Raw genomic sequence first — 21,425 nt, forward strand, 5'->3', positions numbered from 1 at the left:
AGACACTGCGAGAGGCCTGTACAAGCAATGATCACACGCACGGCACAGCGGACACACCAAGAACTGCGGTGTTGGCCGTCAAATAGCGCTAGCTGCGCAGCATTTGTGCACCGCCGCCGTCAGTGTCAGCCAGTTCGCCGTGGCATATGGAGCTCCATCGCAGTCTTTAACACTGGTAGCATGCCGCGACAGCGTGGACTTGAACCGTATGTGCAGTTGACGGACTTTGAGCGAGGGCGTATAGTGGGCATGCGGGAGGCCGAGTGGACGTACCGCCGAATTGCTCAACACGTGGTGCGTGAGGTCTCCACAGTACATCGATGTTGTCACCAGTGGTCGGCGGAAGGTGCACGTGCCCGTCGACCTGGGACCGGACCGCAGCAACGCACGGATGCACCCCAAGACCGTAGGATCCTATGCAGTGCCGTAGGGGACCGCACCGACACTTCCCAGCAAATTAGGGACACTGTTGCTCCTGGGGTATCGGCGAGCACTATTCGCAACCATCTCCATCAAGCTGGGCTACGGTCCCGCACACCGTTAGGCCGTCTTCTGCTCACGCCCCAACATCGTGCAGCCCGCCTCCAGTGGTGTTGCGACAGGCATGAATGGAGGGACGAATGGAGACGTGTCGTCTTCAGCGATGTGAGTCGCTTCTGCCTTGGTGCCAATGATGGTCGTATGAGTGTTTGGTGCCGTGCAGGTGAGCGCCACAATCAGGACTGCATACGATCGAGGCACACAGGGCCAACACCCGGCATCATGGTGTGGGGAGCGATCTCCTACACTGGCCGTACACCTCTGGTGATCGTCGAGGGGACACTGAATAGTGCACAGTACATCCAAACCATCATCGAACCCATCGTTCTAGCATTCCTAGACCGGCAAGGGAACTTGCTGTTCCAACAGAACAATGCACGTCAGCATGTATCCCGTGCCACCCAACGTGCTCTAGAAGGTGTAAGTCAACTACCCTGGCCAGCAAGATCTCCGGATCTGTCCCCCATTGAGCATGTTTGGGACTGGATGAAGCGTCGTGTCACGCGGTCTGCACGTCCAGCACGACCGCTGGTCCAACTGAGGCGCCAGGTGGAAATGGCATGGCAAGCCGTTCCACAGGACTACATCCAGCATCTCTACGATCGTCTCCATGGGAGAATAGCAGCCTGCATTGCTGCGAAAGATGGATATACACTGTACTAATGTACGCTTGACATTGTGCATGCTCTGTTGCCTGTGTCTATGTGCCTGTGGTTCTGTCAGTGTGATCATGTGATGTATCTGACCCCAGGAATGTGTCAATAAAGTTTCCCCTTCCTGGGACAATGAATTCACGATGTTCTTATTTCAATTTCCAGGAGTATTAGGGCACTGTGCAAAACATTTATAATACCTCTCAATTTTGACAGATTGCAGTAGGAGATCCAACACTGCACAAAATGTCTGGGCTGCTTTCCTTCCCATCCGCATACACCTCATGACATAAGCAAGGTGAATATTCACTGTGCTATGTTTTGTGTATGTTACAGGAGATGCCAGTGTATACTTCATTACTTTAGATGCTTGACATTCCACTACAATTCTGCTGAATAGGCCTCTTCCCTTACTCATGTCCTTGCTAAACATAACGTATCTTTCACTAGTACAGTGATTATATTTAGCAACAGACCAAAATAGTTGTAAAAGCTTGCACTTACTAATTCAAATGTGACAATTATTTTCACTATTTACAGCAGCAACATTTTGTTCATTTTGGAAAGATTTTTCATCTTGCACTTTGAAGTAGCACCTGGTGAACTTTTAGGCCTAACCTCATTTTGCTGCAGCATATAAATTTCTTCGTTTCTAGTTTCTGACGTGCTTGTGGCAATAACCATACAATTTATGATTGCAATTAAACTTCTTCATTTTTGGCATTTTACAATGTAAGATGGTTGAAATATGTAGTCACAACAACAATACAACACAAGCTCACGTGAAAAACCTGAAGTCTCATAATCTACTTATATCAACAGAAATATCGATTGCAATAAAATCACGCTCATAGTTCTTCAGATCAGTTGCTATGGAAATAGTGGTGCCATAATAAAATGATGAGAGACTGTATCCAAGGTTTTGTGTTTGACAACAGTGTGACAGCTAGGCATTCACAATCAACATCTGGTTCAAAACGGCATTTAAATATGAAAATGAAGAGGTACTATAAATCATGTATATACTTTTAGAATTGGGAAAAATAACAGTGTTTTATCAAGTACATTTTTGGGTCCTCATGGTGTCCAGGTCCCCTTAGAAGAGTGCATTAACATCAGCATGATCACAGTTTAGATATGTTATAATCAGATTGGGTATTTTTCCTGTTAGTCCTGTAAAGTAATACACTGTAATCCCATAATGCCTTATGTTGACACTGCAGCAGGAATTCTGTGTATTTTACACATCATACACTTTAACTTGGCCCCTCTCTGACTGGTGAAAGTTAGCTGACTTTGTGCCATTCTTGAATATTTATGTTTGTTGTCAACGTTAGTTCCATAACTACTGTTCACCTTAGCAATTAGTAGCCACTGAGAATAGAGTGTTGATGAGTGCATACAGTGATTGTTTGTATTATTTACAAAAATGAGCAAAGAGATTGTACTTGGTCCTCCTAGTGACTTGTTTACTCAAATATTAAAATAATGGTTACTTCTGTGGAGCCTCTGTAACCTATTAACCCTTTACACATTCGTTTTTTATAAGCTTAATACAGCTGGTCTGGGAGAAGGAGGTGGGGATTCTGCCAACAGCCAATGCACTAAAAGCCGATTATAAGTGTCTATTCCCTGCAGCTGCCACTCAGGAGTCAAGTTAAAGTGTGTAATCTGTAGTTGATTATTATGTAAACTGGGTGTAGTGGACAGAGATATCATTAAAGAAAATTTGGGAAGGAAATTCAGCTTGGTATGGTCACTTTATAATAACATGTATGTTAATTTATAAACTTCAGTGAAAGATTCAAATATTATATATCTACATTTAATGTTAAAATGTCTATTATCACTTGTGTCAAATAAAAAATGACAGTATCTTTACCACTATTATGTTATGTCTTACTGGTATACTCGTTTATCTTCTGATATTGTGAATTCTAGGGCATCCAAAATGACAGGTTATAAAACATACAGGATAACACAGAGTACAAAAGTCATCATAGCAAAAGATCTTCACATATATTTTGTGTGTTCTTCCTCCTTGACTACCGAGTGAGTGTAGCACAAATGTACACAAAAAATTGTTTGACTGTTACAGAATGCTAGGTCTATTGGAGGGCAGCAAACCATGATACATGCAGGCCACGAGAAACAGCTAAACAATTATCAGTCAGGAATGTGCCATACAGCCACACCTCAGCCAACACATCTCAGTGCAAATACTCCCATTAGCATGGTAAGTTTGGAAATTATACTCTCCAATCTGGAAATTAAAAAAAGAAAAAAAATTGTCATTATCAAATGTTTGTGAATCACAATAAGAAACACACTGTCCCATTATATGATCAGAGTACATGTTTATTTGTTCTTTTTATACACACTAGCAGTTGGTGTCCAACAAATTTCCTGAATTCATTTCTTTACTGGCTGTTACAGAGTGGACAGTATGCTGGAAGTGATGATACAGTGATGGTGCCATCCAAGGGGGAAGAAGTAACCAATAATGTACCTGGAACAGTCTGCACTAGCCCACCTAAACCAGCTCGCCTTTATGTACGTGGTGTAAATGCACCATCTGGCTTGGTATGTATTGGAATTATTTTCTATTATAATAAAATCTCAGAGTTGGCAATAAAGACTGAGATTGCAAGGCACAATTAATAAACTGTGGTAACCCGCTCATCAAGAATTAGAACATATTAAAAAGAACTCACATAGTATCAGTGTAAGGAGCAAATCAATAAAGCAGGAAAGTAATGATAAGAATATGGAGAAAAGAGGGCTACACAGATAATTGGAAATGAATCCAGATGCCAATAAAAAAGCACAGAGTGAGTGATTGTACAAATTGCTAATGGAATATAAAAGTATGAGCAGAGAGGAGAAGTATGAAGAGGTTAACATAAATTATGAGGCGCAATGAATTGTGAGAGGCTGTAGGCAGTTCCAGTTTCTTGTATTAAGAAAAGTATGGGTAGAGAGAAGAAAACAAAGGTAAATGACATGATGATGAGACAAGTAGTTAATTCCCTAATGTTTAATTTGAAACCAAGTTTTGCTGTTACAGGTGAATAGCTTAACAGTTCTTTTCTCCCATAATTGTTACAAAATTACAGGCACTGCAATTATTAAAACTGTTCTTTACTTTTATGATGTCATGGTTGATCATTTTTAATCCACTGCTGTCCACTTGTGCCACCTGATAATGATCTAAGATGCTCTCAATAGTGGTCACAACAATATAAAAGTCCACAAACACTTTCAGGTACAATTGATGGATTGATGAAGTATGTTAGTTGCTAACCTTGTGTTATTTCCTTGATTAGCTGTTTGTATTAATGATTGGCAGTATGAGTGTGGTACTGGTAGTGTACATAGTCTTTTCATTACCTTATTTGATTATATTTCCTGCTGTTCTTATGTCTTCACCCTCAAAATTTTCATTTCATCATCTCCTTTCCTATGTTTTAATGTCTGTCACATTCATATCTAAATACATAGTCCACAAGCCACCATATATTGTACCACTGATAGTCATTCTTTTTCCTGTTCTAGTAGCACATGGAATGAGTAATAAATGGCTGTCTGTATACTTCCATACAAGCTCTTATTTCTATTATCTTCTCTTTGCTGTTTTTACGTAACATGTATATTGGTGGCAGCAGCAGTGATAACTCTGGCAGTATGCCTGTGATGCTCACATTTAATCCAAGCTGTGCAGAAACAAACCACTTGAGCAGTACTCAATAGTGTGATACACAAGTGTTCTGTTTGCGGTAGCTTTTATAGATGAGGAACACTCTACTAGAATTCTCCCAATAAACTAAAGTTGACCATTCACCTTCCTACAACTGAACTTACATGCTCTTTCTGTTTCATACCACTTTTCATTCCTACACCTAGGTATTTAGTCAACATGACTGTATCAAGCAGCACGCCACTAATACACTGATCAACCAGAACATATGTCCACCTTTGGCAAGAGTAATAGCAGCAATGCATCATATCATGGAAGCAATGAGGCCTTGGCAGGTCACTGGAGTGAGCTGGCACCACATCTTCGCACACAACTCACCTAACTCCCGTAAATTCTGGAATGGGGGACAATAAGCTCTGACACCACATATGGGTTCAGATCTGGTGAGTTGGGGGGCCAGCACATCACTTCAGCACAGTGTGATGAAGAAAGTAGCAGGATTCATCAGACAATGTAATGCTCTACCACTTCACTAACATCTAGTGCCAATGGTCACATGCCCATTTCTGTTGTAGTTGCCGATGTCATGGTATTTAACATAGGTACATGCATAGATCGGTGGCTGCGGAGGCCCATCATTAGGAGTGTTTGGGTGCACTGTGTGTTCAGACACACTTGTACTCTGCCCAGCATTAAAGTCCATCATAGTTCACTGCCTGTCCTGTTTTACTAGTGTGCCCAACCTACGACATCCAACATCTGTAATGAGGGGTGGCTGCCCAATCCCATGATTTCTGGATGTGGTTTCACCTTGGTTTCACCACACATTGAAGACATTCACCACAGCACTCCTCAAACATTCAAAAAGTGAAGCAGTTTCCAAAATGTTTGTGCTGAGCCTCTGGGCCATCACAATCAGCCCTCAGTCAATCTCAGATAAATCACGCGCCTTCCCCATTCTACACACAGGCAGTATGGTACATCTATGAACTGTGCAAGTGTCTGAGTAGCAATCATACCTTGGAAAGTGACACTGCTATCACCTGAATGGGCTTATATCGATTGTAGGTCACTCATCATAATGTTCTGGCTGATCAGTATACTGCATTCAAACATTAAATTACTATTTTTCTACTCATTTCTGTTAACGTACATTTGTCCTTACATTTTGAGCAACCCTCCATTCATCACACTAAGCAGAAACAGTGTCCAACTCATATTGTGTCCTCCTGCAGTCATTCAATGATGCCACTCTTCTGTACACTGCATCATCTGCAAACAATCACAGACTGCTGCTTAACCTATCCTTCAGACCATTTATATACATAAAGAACAACGGTGGTCCTATGACCCCTCCATCCAGGACATCCCCTGAAAGGGAGAGGAACTGCAGAATGGACATAGATAGTGCCACAGGTGATGGTGAGGGAGGGAAAAAAGACACTGAGGATGAGGTGTTTGGTCGAGTCAGTGAGAAGGGGCTGTGGCCGGACCGGGGTATGTTTGAGGTGGCCAATAGTGACTCCACCTCATGGTAGGGGAACGAGGTTGTCAGTGTGGTGAAGGACGTAGGGAGAGGTGCAGATAATATGGTGAGGTTGGAGGAAAGCTTCATTAAGGTTGAAGGAGTTGACCTGGTGCTGGGAAAGGGTATGCTTGAAGAAGTATTTGTTGGCAGGAAGGGAATGAATGTTTGGAAATAGGAGACGATACTGTTGGCATGCCAGGGAGAGTGACATGGAAAGGGAGGAGGAGACAGGCTTAAATGAGGGTGTTTAGGTGGGTGAAGGTGAAGTGGACCTGGTTGTGGTAATTGTTTTTCTTTGTTGGAATTTCGTTCCTCTTCCCCACACAGGCAGGTAAGAGCTGACAGTGGCACACTGTGCCAATCTTCAGCCAAGTGGCATACAAATAATAAAGGAGCAAACCCATACATAAAAAAGGGAGGGAAAATGTGGATATAAAATACACTAAATGGAGATAATGGAAGTTAAAATATACACTAACATGGGGACGATCATTGGGGGACAGTTAAAAAAGTCGATTCAAAGTTAAAATAACATAGTCAGTGATTTGTGAGGCACTTAAAAGACACTGAAGTCACACACACTAGTTAAAAGTTGGCCACAGTATAAAAACACACAGATTGAGATATACTTTAAAAAAACCACTAAAAGTTATAGAGCACACACAAATAAATAAAATCTGCTGATAGGTACCTGTCAAGGGATGGAAGGCCTGAGAGAAGGCAAAAAGAGGGAAAGGAAGGTGCAGTCAGAGGGGGGCTGAAGGGGGAGTGAGAAAAACAAATAAATGATGACGGTGGTGCACCAAGAGGCAGGAGACAGGTGGGGTGGGATATGACAAGGAAAGGAAAGGCAGGAAGGAGCGCAGAGACACAGAAGGGGGCCACAGCAAAGGGAGGGGTGCATAGGAGGGAGGAAACCTACTCAAGGAAAGGGAAGAGGAAGGGAGAGGGAGCCTTGAGGAGGAGGAGGAGGAGGAGGGGTAGATGTCAGGCGAAGCTTGTCATCTTCTGTTAGTAAAAAGGAGAATGGATTTTCAGACAATGATGCCCTAATTTTAATACTCGAACAAATGTCACATATAATTACAAACTATATAGGAAAGTTAATCCAACAGCAATAGAGAGTTTTTTTTTAAATCTTGTCAAGGAACAAGAGTGGTAAGGTTTTTATAGTGTCGATAACATAGATGACAAATATAATGCTTTCCTTAACACATTTCTCATGCTCTTTGAGAGTTGCTTTCCATTACAACATTCTAATCAGGGTACTAGCAGTAATAGGCAGCCTGGGTGATTAACTAATGGGATAAGGATACCATGTAGAACAAAGCAGGAATTATATCAAAATGTTAGAAGTAGTCAAAATCAAGATACAGTAGCCCATTACAAACAGTATTGCAAGGTGCTTGAAATTATTATTAAGAAGACAAACAGTATGTGGTATGCAAGTAGAATAGCTAATTCACAGGATAAAACCATATGGTCACTTGTGAAGGAAATGTCTGATCAGCAGCACAAGGTCAATGATATAAAGTTAGTTCCTAGTAAAAATATTTCTGTTACTGATAAATCAGATATATGCATAGTATTTAACAATCATTTTCTGAGTTTTGCTGGTTAATTAAATAAAAATTTAGCTTCTACAGGGAATCATTTAACTTTCTTGGCAAATGCCTCCCTGAGATTGATTTTTGAAATACTCCTCTGTGATTCAGACAAGGGGGAGATTGAGTCAATAATTAAATCACTGAAGACTAAAGACTCTCGTGGTTTTGATGGAGTGCCTAGGAGAATATTAAAGTACTGTGATGCACATGTTAGCCCTGTATTTGGCCATATTTGTAATTTTTGCTTTAGGATTGGTCAGTTTCCTGAACGATTAAAGTAGTCAGTCGTAAAGTTGCATTATAAAAAGGGAGAAAGAATAATGCAGATAATTTTAGTCCTATTTTCAGGCCATCAGTTTTTCCTAAAGTTATTGAAATGGCTCTGTACGTAAGGATAATTGATCATTTTATATCACATGATTTGCCGTCAAATGTACAGTTTGGTTTCAGAAGTCATTTAACAAGTAAAAATTCTCTTTTCTCTGTGAGGTACTGGATGTGTAAAACAAAAGGTTTTGAATGGTAGGCATATTTTTTGATTCAACTAAGGTGTTTCATTGCTCCAGAAGTTGGACCGTTGTGGAATATGTGGAGTAGCTCACAATTGGTTCACCTCTTACTTTAGCAACAGACTGCAAAATGTCATAATTTTCAATGTTGAGAATGGGTGTGATGTGGGGTCTGAGTGGGGTACGGTGAAGTGGGGGGTGCCCCAGGGATCAGTGTTAGGGCCACTCCTGTTCCTTATTTATATAAATGATATGCCCTCTAGTATTACGTGTAACTCTGAAATATTTCTGTTTACTTGGTAGTAAGGGATGTTGTGTGCAACATTGGCTCAGTTTCAAATCATGCAGTTCATGACCGAAGTTCATGGTTTGTAGAAAATAAACTAATGCTAAACCACAGTAAGACACAGTTTTTACAATTTCTAACACAAATTCAACAAAACCTAATGTTTTAATTTCACAGAATGGGTATATGATTAGTGAAACTCAGCAGTTCAAATTTCTAGGTGTTCAAATAGATAGTAAACTGTCATGGAAACCTCACATTCAGGATCTTGTTCAAATACTAGATTCTGCCATTTTTACTATTTGAACAGTATCTGAAGTGTGTGATAATTCAATATGAAAATTAGTCTTCTTTGCTTATTTCAATTCACTTATGCCATATGGTATTATATTTTGGGGTAACTCTTCCCATTCTAAAAGGATATTTTTTGCTCAGAAACAGGCAGTTCAGGCAATAATTGGTGTAAGTTCCTGAACCTCTAGCTGACCCCTGTTCATGAGTCTGGATATTTTGATATTGGCCTCTCAATACATATAATCCTTACTGTCATTTCCTGTTAATAATATTAGATTATTCCCAAGAATAAGCAGCTTTCACTCAGTTAATACTCAGCAGAAATCAAACATGTATTTGGACTGGATGTCCTTACCTCTTGTGCAGAAAGGTGTGCAATATAGTGCTACATCCATTTTCAATGAGATACCACTCAAATTCAAAAATTGTAGCAGTAATCCACACACTTACAAATCGAAACTGAAGAGTTTCTCATGGGTCACTCCGTCTATTCCATCGAGGAGTTCATTGAAAAATTAAGCTGATACTTGTATTGTTTATTGCACTTATTTAAACTTATGGACTGACTTTTTTTGGGTCCATAAACATTTTATTTTTATCTGTTGTTAATTTTATGTTGTAATTTCATGTACAGACACATTCCATGACCTTGGGGATTTGCTCTTCAGTTTTGTCCTATGGAACTTGATGTGTAAATAAATAAAATAAAAAATCCAGGAGAGATAGGTGCTGGAAGTAGTGTGGGGAAAGGAGGTGGATGGTGTGGAGATGGAGGGAAGATGGGACGCAATGGTAAAGGTGCGGCAATGGACTGGGGGTAGAGAGGAAGGAGGACGCCAGGGGTTGCGTGGGGTGGAGGGGGAAGGGGAGGGGGAGTCGGTGGACAATGTACAGGGTAGGGATGTGTGGGGATGTGTTTGAGGAAAAGAAGAAGGTGGGGGAAGGGGATGAGGTTGTAGAGGATGCACATGGGGCTGGGATGCGCATACAGAAGGTGAGGCGAAGTGCATGGCATTCTAGGATTTGCAGGGCTTTAAAGAAACTGGGAGGGGTGAAAATCAAAGTGATGCTGGCATAACAAAGGATGGGTTGGATCAAGGATTTGTAGGTGTGAAGGACAGTGGAAGGATGCAGTCCCCAGGTCGAGCCGGACAGGAGTTTCACAAGACGGAGTCCATTGTGGGCTTTCTGTTGGATTTTAAAGAAAGGGGGTCCAGTTGAGGTGACAATCAATGGTGAGGCCAAGGTATTTCAGGTTAAGTGTGAGGTGGATAGGATGACCATAAATAGTGAGATAAAAATCATGGAGCCCAAAGGAGCGGGTGCTACGACCTATTATGATTGCCTGGGTGTCATCAGCAAATTGGAGGAGATGAACAGGCAGGGGAGGTTTGGGCATATCGGCAGTATACAGGACATAGAGGAGAGGGAAAAGAATGGGGCCTTGGGACACGCTGGCAGTGGGATAGAGAGTACAGGAGTTGGTATTGTGGATTGTGACATAGGAGAGAGGATGGGAGAGGAAGGAAGCAACGATACAGATGAAATTGATGGGGTTAGCATAGGTCTGTAGCTCAGACAGGAGCCTGGGATGCCATACATGGTCATAGGCATTCTGGAAGTCAAGGGAAATAAAGATAGAAGAGCAATGGAAGTTGGAGGAACAGGAGATTGGTAAGGTTAAGGAGTTGGTCATCAGCTGAGAAGGAGGGCCAGAAGCCGCACTGGGTAGAGGATGGACTCGAAGACCTTACTGAACACAGAGGTGAGGCAGATGGGATGATAGGGAGAGCAACAAGGTCACCATGGAGGGTGGAAAGGATCTAATGGGTCACCAAATGGTGGCAGGGTCACAGCTGTGGATGTTGAGGTTGGTGGCAATCACATAGGTGGAGAAGGTATGGTCAACATGGAAAATGAAGTCATAGGGGAGAGGAGCTGTGGGACAGATATAGATAGTGGCACAGGTGACAGTGAGTGAGGGAGAAAAGATGCTGAGGGAAAGCTGTTCGGTCAGGTCATTGAGTAGGGTTTGTGGCCAGACAGGGAGATGCTTGAGGTGGCCAATAGTGACGCCACCTCATGAGAGGCCAAGGGGTTGTCAGTGTGGTGAAGGAGATAGGGAGAGGTGTGGACAACATGGTGAGATTGGAGGAAGGTTTGATTAGGGATGAATGGGTTGACCTGGTGCTAGGACAGGGTATGCATGAAGAGGTATCTGTTGGCAGGAAGGAAGTGAAGTGAACATTTGGATATAGGAGACGATACTGTTAGCGCGCCAGGGGAGGGGAGAGGGGAAGGGAGGAAGGGAGAGGCTTGAATGAGGGTGTCTAGGCAGGTGAAGGTGAAGTGGGCATGGTTGTGGGAGTATGTGGTGTATGTATTCAAATGGACAAAAGATCAATTAGAAAAGCTAGGATTGGGACTTAAATAGTGGCAACTATTTATTCATAGCCAATACAAAAGAGTTACATGTTTGCACTTGTTCCTGTCCTTCAAAGTAGTCACCAGCATCATGTAGAATGTGTTGTCAGTGTGGAAGGCATAGAATACTGTTAGCAGAGCCCGTCCTGTTGAAGGTGAGAATGGAGCGGTCTACTGCCTGTCAGATCTCCAAAACAGTTCTGAAGCAAATTCTGTGAAGTGGTTCCTTCATCTTCAAAATCAAATGAAAGTCACAAAGTCCAGGGAGTATGGTGGATGGTACAGTACTTCCCAGTCCCATCGACCAAACAGAGTAGCCAAAGGTTGCTCTGTATGCGCTCTCCCATTGTCATGCAAAATGATGGGTGGGTTGCACAGAAAGTGTTGCTGATTCTTTCACAAAGCTGGTCACAGGTGATGCTCCAAACACAAACAGTAATACTGCGCATTCATCGTCTGCCGTGAAGGAATGTAATGTATTAGGATAACACCATCACAGTCGTAAATGGGAATCACCATAACTTTAGACCACTCCATTCACATTCTCAACAAAAAAGGCTCTGCTAACAGTATACTAGACCGTCCACATCACTGGCAATGGTTTCTACACAATGCTGGTGACTACTCCGAACAGTAACAGGTGCAAACAAGTAACTCTTTTGTATCAGTTGTGAATAAATAGTTGCCACTATTTAAGTTCCAACCCTCATTTAATTATTATAAGGCCAATACAACATCAGGAATGGAAGTAAATACTAAGTACAAGTACTTACAATATGCTGAGGAAGCCTCATACAAGTGAGCAATACAAGAAAAATGTACAGTCTCATGTACAATTGCCATTACGTGCACTTGCAGAACATGTTATTTGGAGAAATCACATGCCAGACTGAAGACAGAGACTTGAAGTCCATATTACTTAAACTTGTTCATGAGTCCGAACAAGTTTTCTATTTGATCCATCATGGAAGACTTAAAAGTTCAAAGCTTGCTTGCTTTCTTTGGAAAATTATACTTCATAAATTATTATGTCTTCCTTCATAATGGTGGCCTTTGCATAACTTTCTGTCCTGATGAAATATTTGGACATTGTGCCTAGTTGCCTAGTCTGCTGTATGACCTTTTTATATGTCCCATGACAAGTTTTGGTTCATAGTGTATTCTATGATTAATTTTTTCATTGATGTTATGATGCTTATTAAAAAAATGTAATATGGTAGCAATATTTACATTCTTTTGTGTATTATAAAAGCTATGTCTTGGTTTGTCTCAGTCTTTGACATCAACACCATCTGGTGTTACATTAAAATAATATGATCCTGGATCCTCTGTCTTCAGTCTGGCATGCAGTGTCTCCAAATAACACCTTTTGCAAATACACGTAACAGCAGTTTGCACATCAGGTTGCATATTTTTCTTGTATTGTTCACTTGTGTAAGCCTTCCTAAGCATGCTGTAAGTACTTATACTCAATATATACTTCCATTCCTGATGTTGTATTGGCCTTGTAATAATTATATATTATCTTTTCTATTTTTTTTTTTTTTTTTTTTTTTTTTTTTTTTTTTTTTTTTTTTTTTTTTTTTTTTTGTACATCTGGTTACAGTTATCTGCTAGTGATTACTGAAAATGCAACATAGATAAGGTTTTTAGTGATCAAGACATATCCCTGGAATTATTACATGCCAAGTCTGGATGGTCACATAACTTACAAATGGAAGACTATATCAGTAAAAAGGAATAGACTGATAGATGTTATCACTTGGTGACATAGGATACATAGTTTTTAAATACATTTTTACATCTTTTACTTATTATTCTCACAAACTTTCTCCCCAGTTTGAAAACTGTGTCCATGTTTTGCGGTTTTGATCCCCAGAAAAGAATACCATAGCTAAGAAATAAGTGTACATAGGAACAGTATGTCAGCACAAGACAATCGCTGTTGCAAACTGATGTCAGAACCCTTAGAGCATAACATGGTAATGACATTCTTTTTGTCAGTATCTTTGAGTGTTCATTTCATGTTAACTCATAATCAATATTCAGCCCTAAAAATTTTGTGTTTGTTACAAAATCTTAGACTGATCATCCAAGCTTCATATGCAAGAGCTATTTTCCATCTTTACACTGCTTCTTTTCTTTATGTTCAATTTTAATTCATTACATGCTGCCAGATTGTAAACATTGTTCAGGGTTTCTTTTGTTTCCTTTAATATGAGTTCTGGCGTTTCATCAATGACAATGATGTTGCTGTCATCAGCAAAGAGAACTTTTCCTCCATGTATTAACTGTCTGGGAAGTCATTGATATATATATTAAGAACAGAATGGGGCCCAGTACACTATTCTGAGGCACATCTATGTTTGTATGTTTCCTGTCTGGCAATATTTTTACTAAAAATCTACCATTAGCAGTTGTGTGAACTATCTCTACTATTGAGACTGTTTTCTAGATAAGGCTGGAAGAGTCATTTGATTTTCCTCTCACACCATAGTGCTTCTAGCCTGTCATTATGAACAGCATTGGACAAGTCTAAGAATATTTCCATAACTCAGCAATTCCTGCCAAGTGCTTCAAGTACCACTTCTACAAGCTCAGTAATTGCCAATATTGTACTTTTCCCACTTTGGAAACCAAACTGTCCTTCATTAAAAAGATTTTTATTAATTCATGCAACTCATAAATCTGTCTATCATCCTCTTCATCTTTTTCCTAGTTTTTTCTTCTTTTCTTCTTTCTGGACTCCTTAGTGGCCAACTGTCCTACGTACTCTGCTTTATCAATGCGAACCTTGTCCATCCATCCAAGTTCTCTGATGCAGTTTGTTCCAGGATTAATAAACATTTTTTGATAACTGAGTCCATATAAGATTATTGAATGACTCATTTAGATTTTGAGCCTGACCATGCAGACACTTCTTCAGTAATTCAGGATTTGCCAGGTCTCTGTAAAAAGGTTCTATGATATCCATGACTGCTGCTGGAATGAAATGTTTAGGGCTGTATGAACTGTTTGAGTACTGGGCATTGCGGTAATTGCACCGTGAATCAGGTCTAGGAGGGCAAAGGTGGTGTACTGGTTTTTCATCAGTTGACAGTCTGTGGAAGAAGGTAGCCCATACTGCCTGCTTAATTTTCAACAACTCCTCAGTATTCTTTCTAATGGCCATCCCATAATACTGCTGTAGTTCGTCAATCATTTTGCCTGTCAGCCTGCCTCTTATGGTTTTAACATCAGAAAGTTTCTTGTCTCTCAATCGTCGTTTCACCTTCTTCAGCCTGGTGTCTGTCCTCTTCTGGACATGACCAACACATTGCAGTTTTATGATAATCTTCTCACTATAAGGCTGAGTGGATACTACACTGTTATATGCTTTTGAGTCTCCATCACCTGCGAACTTAGTGTAACACACTCCCCGTTCATTCACAGATTGAGTAAAAATTTCAATAGCTGCAGAGGCCTCTATACCACCACTTGTTCCTTCATAATTTCTGTCACAGATATGCCCTTATTCATTCCCTGATTTACACTTATAACAGTGTTTGGTTAAAATCTGGAAATCTATTACCGTTCCAGTATCCACACTGGTCTCCACAGCAACAGAATTCTTAGAACTGTAGCCACGCTTCTGCCAAGTGTCATCAAAAGCCACTGGTATGTCAGTCATACCATCATTTATTTCAACAGCTTTGTTTACAGCACCCATAATTGACTCACATCAAAAGACTCCACAGCAGCTCCAAAAAATCCTGCATACTTGTCAGTTATATAAGGTGGGCATGGCATATTCATCACAACACACATTGTTTCTGCTGCAGTGTATCCTTCGCCAGTAGCTCTCAATCCATAAAATCATCTAACATTTATTTCAAAATAATTATCTCTACACTTATCAGAATTCCGAAATGAATGAGTATATTCACAACAGGCACAATTAATGATAAGTTTCCTGGCCAGTCCATTTGATACCTCATTGTCCTCATGTAAACTAACTGGCCCTCCACATATTTTACAACACACATATTCACCTAACACCTATTAGAATATAACCTATTGTACCACTTACATCACTTTCGTTTTAAGAAAACTTGTGTATCACAACATTTCATTTTAATCTTTGAAGCACTAATGGGTGTTTCTCTAGATACTGATGAGTTTGTCTGTATTTCATTGTCTGTAACCTCACATGCCACATGTTGAACACAGTGTGTCCCTTTACTCGAACCTCTGTTACCAAGAAACTCGCATTTCTTAAAAACACTTCATTTTGGCATCATACTTTACTTTTTCAGAGATTTACCAATCTATTCATCACCTTTCCTAGGAAAAAACCTTAGCACTTTGACATAGAGTATGTGTTTATACTATGAAATGATATGATACTGTTTTTAACAGTGCTACCAATACAAACACGTAATTTAACCGTGTAAAACATTCTCGGTTCTCTTGCCGCATCAATTTGGGATAAAGTCTCAAGCTGTTGCTAAGGAGGCTGTTGAAATAATAATGAGCCAAAAGAACTTAAACCACCATAGTGGATACCATCTGACCTGTGCACGGAAATGAGTGCTTGATGCAGAGAAGCAGCAGAGATGTTTCTTCCAAGATTTACGTAACGGATGCAGTGGCGCCATCGGCGCACTCATTGACACCGTCTGTGACAGCAGTATGTAATCACCAACCAGTCATAAGCCAACCAATCAGAAGCCGTCCACGAGCTACAAAAAAAAGGCAACCACAGCAGCAGTAAAGACAGTCAGTTATCCTGATGATGACGATGGAGGATATCGTCAAAAGCTTGAGATTTTATCCTGAATTGACGTGGCAAGAAAACTGAGACTGTTTTACATATAAGTGCTGTCCCAAAAGACTGTTCCCACATAATTTAACCTTTATAACACAGCGATCTACAGCCGTCTATATTTTAAAAAAGTTACCGATTTTATTAGGTCTTGAAGTAACGCACGTAAAATTTTTAACATTTTCAACCGGTGTAGATTATATTTAAAAAATTAAATAAAGTACTTCCCATGTGAGTATATAAGTGATATATACATATCATTTTATTCAGAAAATTGCAAATTTTATTATGAGATAAAAATCCGAAAATGTGAAAAAAATACTTTTCCATTCTAACTCCTCTTAAGCTAAGGCAGAATGAGACCAAGAGCACATGGAGATGAAGTTCTTCTCTGTGAAATTCTGTGCTAGTACCTGAAAACAATATTCGAATTATTCATATTATACAATGCACACCTCTTACCATACTTGATATTGCAGAGTATACATTACAAGAACATACAAAGTTGAGCGCTATTGACAAAGCACTCTGTCTTCAGGCCACGAGTGGCCTACTGGGACCATCCGACCACCGTGCCATCCTCAGTGGAGGATGCGGATAGGAGGGGCGTGGGGTCAGCACACCGCTCTCCTGGTCATTATGATGGTATGCTTGACCGAAGCCGCTACTATTCGTTCGAGTAGCTCCTCAATTGGCATCATGAGGCTGAGTGCACCCCAAAAAATGGCAACAGCACATGGCGGCCTGGATGGTCACCCATCCAAGTGCTGACCATGTCCGACAGCGCTCAACTTCGGTGGTCTCACAGGAACCGGTGTATCCACTTCGGCAGTGCTATTGACAAGGGATTTCAAATTTTACTACACAAGCGGCTTGCAGTGAAAGTGTATTCTTATGGGATATCATGTCAGTTATGTGACTGGATTCATGATTTCATGCCAGAGAGGTCACAGTTTGTAGTAATTGATAGGAAGTCACCAAGTAAAAATGAAGTATTTTCTGGCATTCCCCAAGGTTGCATTATAGGGCCTTTGCTGTTCCTTATGTATATAAATGATTTGGGAGACAATCTGAGCAGCCCTCTCAGGTGCAAAAATTGGCAATTGACCCTAAATAATGAACAGTGCGAGGTAATTCACATGAATGTTAAAAGGGATCCTTTGAACTTTGCTTACACAATAAATCAGTCAAATCTAAAGGCTGTAAATTCAACTAAATGCCTAGGAATTACAATTATGAACAACTTAAATTGGAAAGAACACATTGAAAAAGTCGTGGTGAAGGCTAACTAAAGACTGCACTTTATAAGCAGGACACTTTGAAAATGTAACAGGTCTACTAAAGAGACTGCCTACACTATGCTTGTCCATCCTCTTTTAGAATACTGCTGCTGCATGGTGTGGTATCCTTACAAGATAGGATTGACAGAGTACATCAAAAAAGTTCAGAGAAGCATAGCATGTTTTGTATTACCACAAAATAGGGAAGAGAGTTTCAGTGAAATGATACAGGATTTGGGATGGACATCATTAAAACAAAGACATTTTTTGTTATGGCGGAATCTTCTCAAGAAATTTCAATCACCAACTTTCTCCTACAAATGCAAAAATATTTTGTTGAAGCCAACCTACATAGGGAGAAATGATCACCATAATAAAATAGGGGAGATCAGAGCTCACATGGAAAGATATAAGTGTTCATTTTTTCCACACACTACACAAGATTGCCATTACAGAGAATTGTGAAGGTGGTTTGATGAACCCTCTGCCAGGCACTTAAATGTGATTTGCAGATAATCTATGTAGATACAGGTGTACTGTTTGCTATCAGTACAGCTGGCCAGATTTTGTCTGTCAATACATTTCTTCAGAAAGACAGAGAACAATTTTGAGTATAAGGTGATAAGTGTGGTGGCTTACTAGTATGATCAGTGACAACACTTAGGCATTTGAGACAAGATTTGCAATAGCTGATGGCAAATAAACTAAGTAGGGAAGGAAAAAATAATGGTATGGCAAATATTATGTTCTCAGTATCGAAACAGAAACATGCCAGTATGCTATGGTCAAATAATAGGATTCCAATTTGCATTCTGTGCTCACAACCCTTACACATCTAGCTATCAGTTCAGCAAAAGTCTGGCACAGATGCAAAGCTTTTACTCAAACATTTCGGTGGAGCAGTGTTAGCTGCGTCCACTGTCAGGTGCGAGGGAAAAAATGGGGCATGTTAGTGGCTGGTTGTAAGTACCCAATGAAGGAGTAGGAGACAGGCAACGGGTTTAATACCAATAAGTTGAAATAGTTATGCCAAGTCCTAACAGGAATAAAAACATATAATTGACAATGTACTTTGAAAACCAGGCTCACTAATGTTAAAAGTCTGCAATTCATGTCATACCTATAAAATTAATTTTTTGCCAAATGATACACATCAAAATTTCTACTTGAACAGTAGTCGTGATTTTCCTCATGACATCATTAACTATTCACTAATATTGTCACATTCATTGGCTTTACCATCTCCCAACCAGACTGTCACCTTCCAACATGTCCTAGACCATGGTCTGTAGGTCTACTGCAGATCAGTCTGTCATAACAACTTTCATTCCAAACAAGTAGAACAAAATGAGTGACCTGTGGTTGCTGAAATTTAATCCTTTAGAGGGCATAATACTTCTGCTGTTATTGAAAACAGCACATACATACATTTTTGCACCACTTTTTATTTACGTGCTCCTGCATTCAGTGTCTGAACACTCTTCCAGTGATATTGGATGTGTTACTACATATTTAGATTTTACAGATAGCAGGTAAATTACAATTTGAGCACTTACATTAATTTACAACAGATACACATATACATACATATAACATACATAAATAAGAAATGAAAACATAGACAAAACTGAATGTCATTATTGATTTAATTTACTAAATGTAGCCACTGCCAATGGCCTTGTCATAGTGGTAACACCAGATTCCATAGCTCATGGAAGTTAGGCACTTTTGAACTCTGCTAATACTTTGATGGGTGATCGTCTTGGTCTGCCAAGAGGAATGCACTCTGCCCTTGTGAGGCCAATCGATGAGCTAGTTGACTGAGAACTAGCAGCTCCTGACACAAAAACTGACAACAGTCCAAAGAGCAGTGTTGTATTGACAACAAACCCCTCCATATCCACATCCATTCATGCCTATTAGCCGAGAATGACGTGGTGGTCAGTTGGTACCACTGGGCCTTCTGAGGCCTATTCAAACAGAGAGAGAGATATAGGCACCCAATTTCACTTTCTGCTACAAGAGTGCTGATCAAACATAAAACAGTGGTACGTGCAACTTTCACTGACCCACCATATGTAGCACATTTTCCAGAATATTGCCTTACTACCACAATTTATTTCAAATTCTTTTGGACTAGTCTCAAAATATTCCTTAACACTGTTCAAGCATGGTGTTTTCAAGTACTCTCTTAGTTTTATTTTGAAGATTTGTATTTATTTTACATTTTTTCAACTGCTTGGTAGTCTGTTGCATAGCAGGCACCCAATATTAGTAAGGTCCTTATCAGTCAGTTGTATTTTGGCACTGTTGATGCTTGACTCCTCTGCTGCAATTGAGCAGTTCCTTCTTTGCATGGAAACAGGAGAATATATCTTCCTTCTTGCTTGAGGCCTGTTCTCATGTGAAATTTAGACCATTATAGAAAAACATGATTTTTTTAGAGTATACTCCATTCTCAAAGTCTATTTCTCTATCTGAGAATAATACTTTTCTGCAGAAATTAAGGATTTAGGATGGCACCAAGACTAAACTGAGCTGTGTCCATCACTAACACAAGGTGCCAGCCTGGTTGGAAAATGACCAAACTAGGGACCAACTTCTTCTTAGATTTCCACAACTTGAATGACCGATCACAATTTGGGGACCAGTGGAAAGGAACATCTTTATGTAACAATGCATGGAGTGGATGTGCCACAGCAGCAACTGCTGGTGTGAATCTGTGGTACTATGCAATTTTCCCTAAAAATGCCTGTAATTCTTTGATTGACATGGGTTGTGGCGATGCAGCAATAGCATCAATATGCTGGTGTAATGGTTTAAAGCCAGCACACAAGACATTAGAACCCAAATAAATAATGGATAGTTGAAAAAACTGTCTTGTCCAAATTGTGCTTTACCAGTGCAGACTAGAAAACAGAAAACAGAGCACAAAGGTTCTGCATATGTTCCTCAAGAGCCCAAATGAGGTATTGATAACTAGAAGGTACTTACATTCCTTGTCAAGCAGAAGCTGTAAATATGCCACTACCAACTCAACCTTTGAAAAATAATGGCTTCCCAATAATTTAGCCAATGTCTGATCAGTGCACAGCAAGGAGTAGGTATCGGTGATAGACAGTGCATTAATTTATTTTTAAAATCACCACTGAGGCACAATTTACTAATATGTTTTTTGACTATCACCAGTGGTGCTGACCATTCACTGAAAGAAAGAGGTCAGATAAAATCAAGGGATAACTTTGAGTGGTAAGATATTAGTACCAATAAATGCTCCAAATTACATATTTGTGAATCTATTGTAGTTGCTTTTTACTAACAGACTACTAGTTTTCTCAAAATATGCACTTCAACTGTATTTATTATGATAATCTTCAAAATAAGTTCAAGAAAGTAATTAAAAAAATTGTATGTTCACTGACAGGTTCAGTAAATCATAATTTAAAGATGTGAGAAATTACCATTGTTTTATATGTGCGTCCATCAACATATGCTACATTTACACTCTTATTGTCAATTTTACCAATAGTACTGACATTTGAACTATCAATACTATGATGAATCATTCTGCAGGTGGAGCCATTTGCTTCAGTGGTTCCAAGGATTAGAAATGTACGATGCCCACCTCCAAGCCCTACTGATGAAGGCTGGGAAAACATTCTCCCTTTACCATCGGATGGGCCTCAACAGGACTCCACCACTGAACAGCAGGCCAATGCCAGCTGTGGAAGCTTCGTGAGTGTATTTCAGAGTGTTTACAGTATATGTTCTGTTCATAAAGTGCATGGATATTTACTGCTTAT

General features: G+C 40.1%; 1 protein-coding gene across 3 annotated transcripts in view; it reads left to right on the top strand.

Moving 5' to 3' along the window:
• The window catches only part of LOC126298705 (histone-lysine N-methyltransferase 2D-like), a 156,073-nt gene that overhangs the window by 114,409 nt on the left and 20,239 nt on the right, over window positions 1-21,425 (top strand). For all 3 annotated transcript variants that reach the window (XM_049990130.1, XM_049990131.1, XM_049990132.1), the window contains 3 exons: window positions 3,292-3,429; window positions 3,630-3,776; window positions 21,196-21,357. In XM_049990130.1, coding sequence (XP_049846087.1) covers window positions 3,292-3,429; window positions 3,630-3,776; window positions 21,196-21,357 — 447 coding nt within the window. The remainder of the gene's footprint in view (window positions 1-3,291; window positions 3,430-3,629; window positions 3,777-21,195; window positions 21,358-21,425) is intronic.

This window comes from Schistocerca gregaria, chromosome X (genome assembly GCF_023897955.1).
Source record: "Schistocerca gregaria isolate iqSchGreg1 chromosome X, iqSchGreg1.2, whole genome shotgun sequence".
NCBI lineage: Eukaryota > Metazoa > Arthropoda > Insecta > Orthoptera > Acrididae > Schistocerca > Schistocerca gregaria.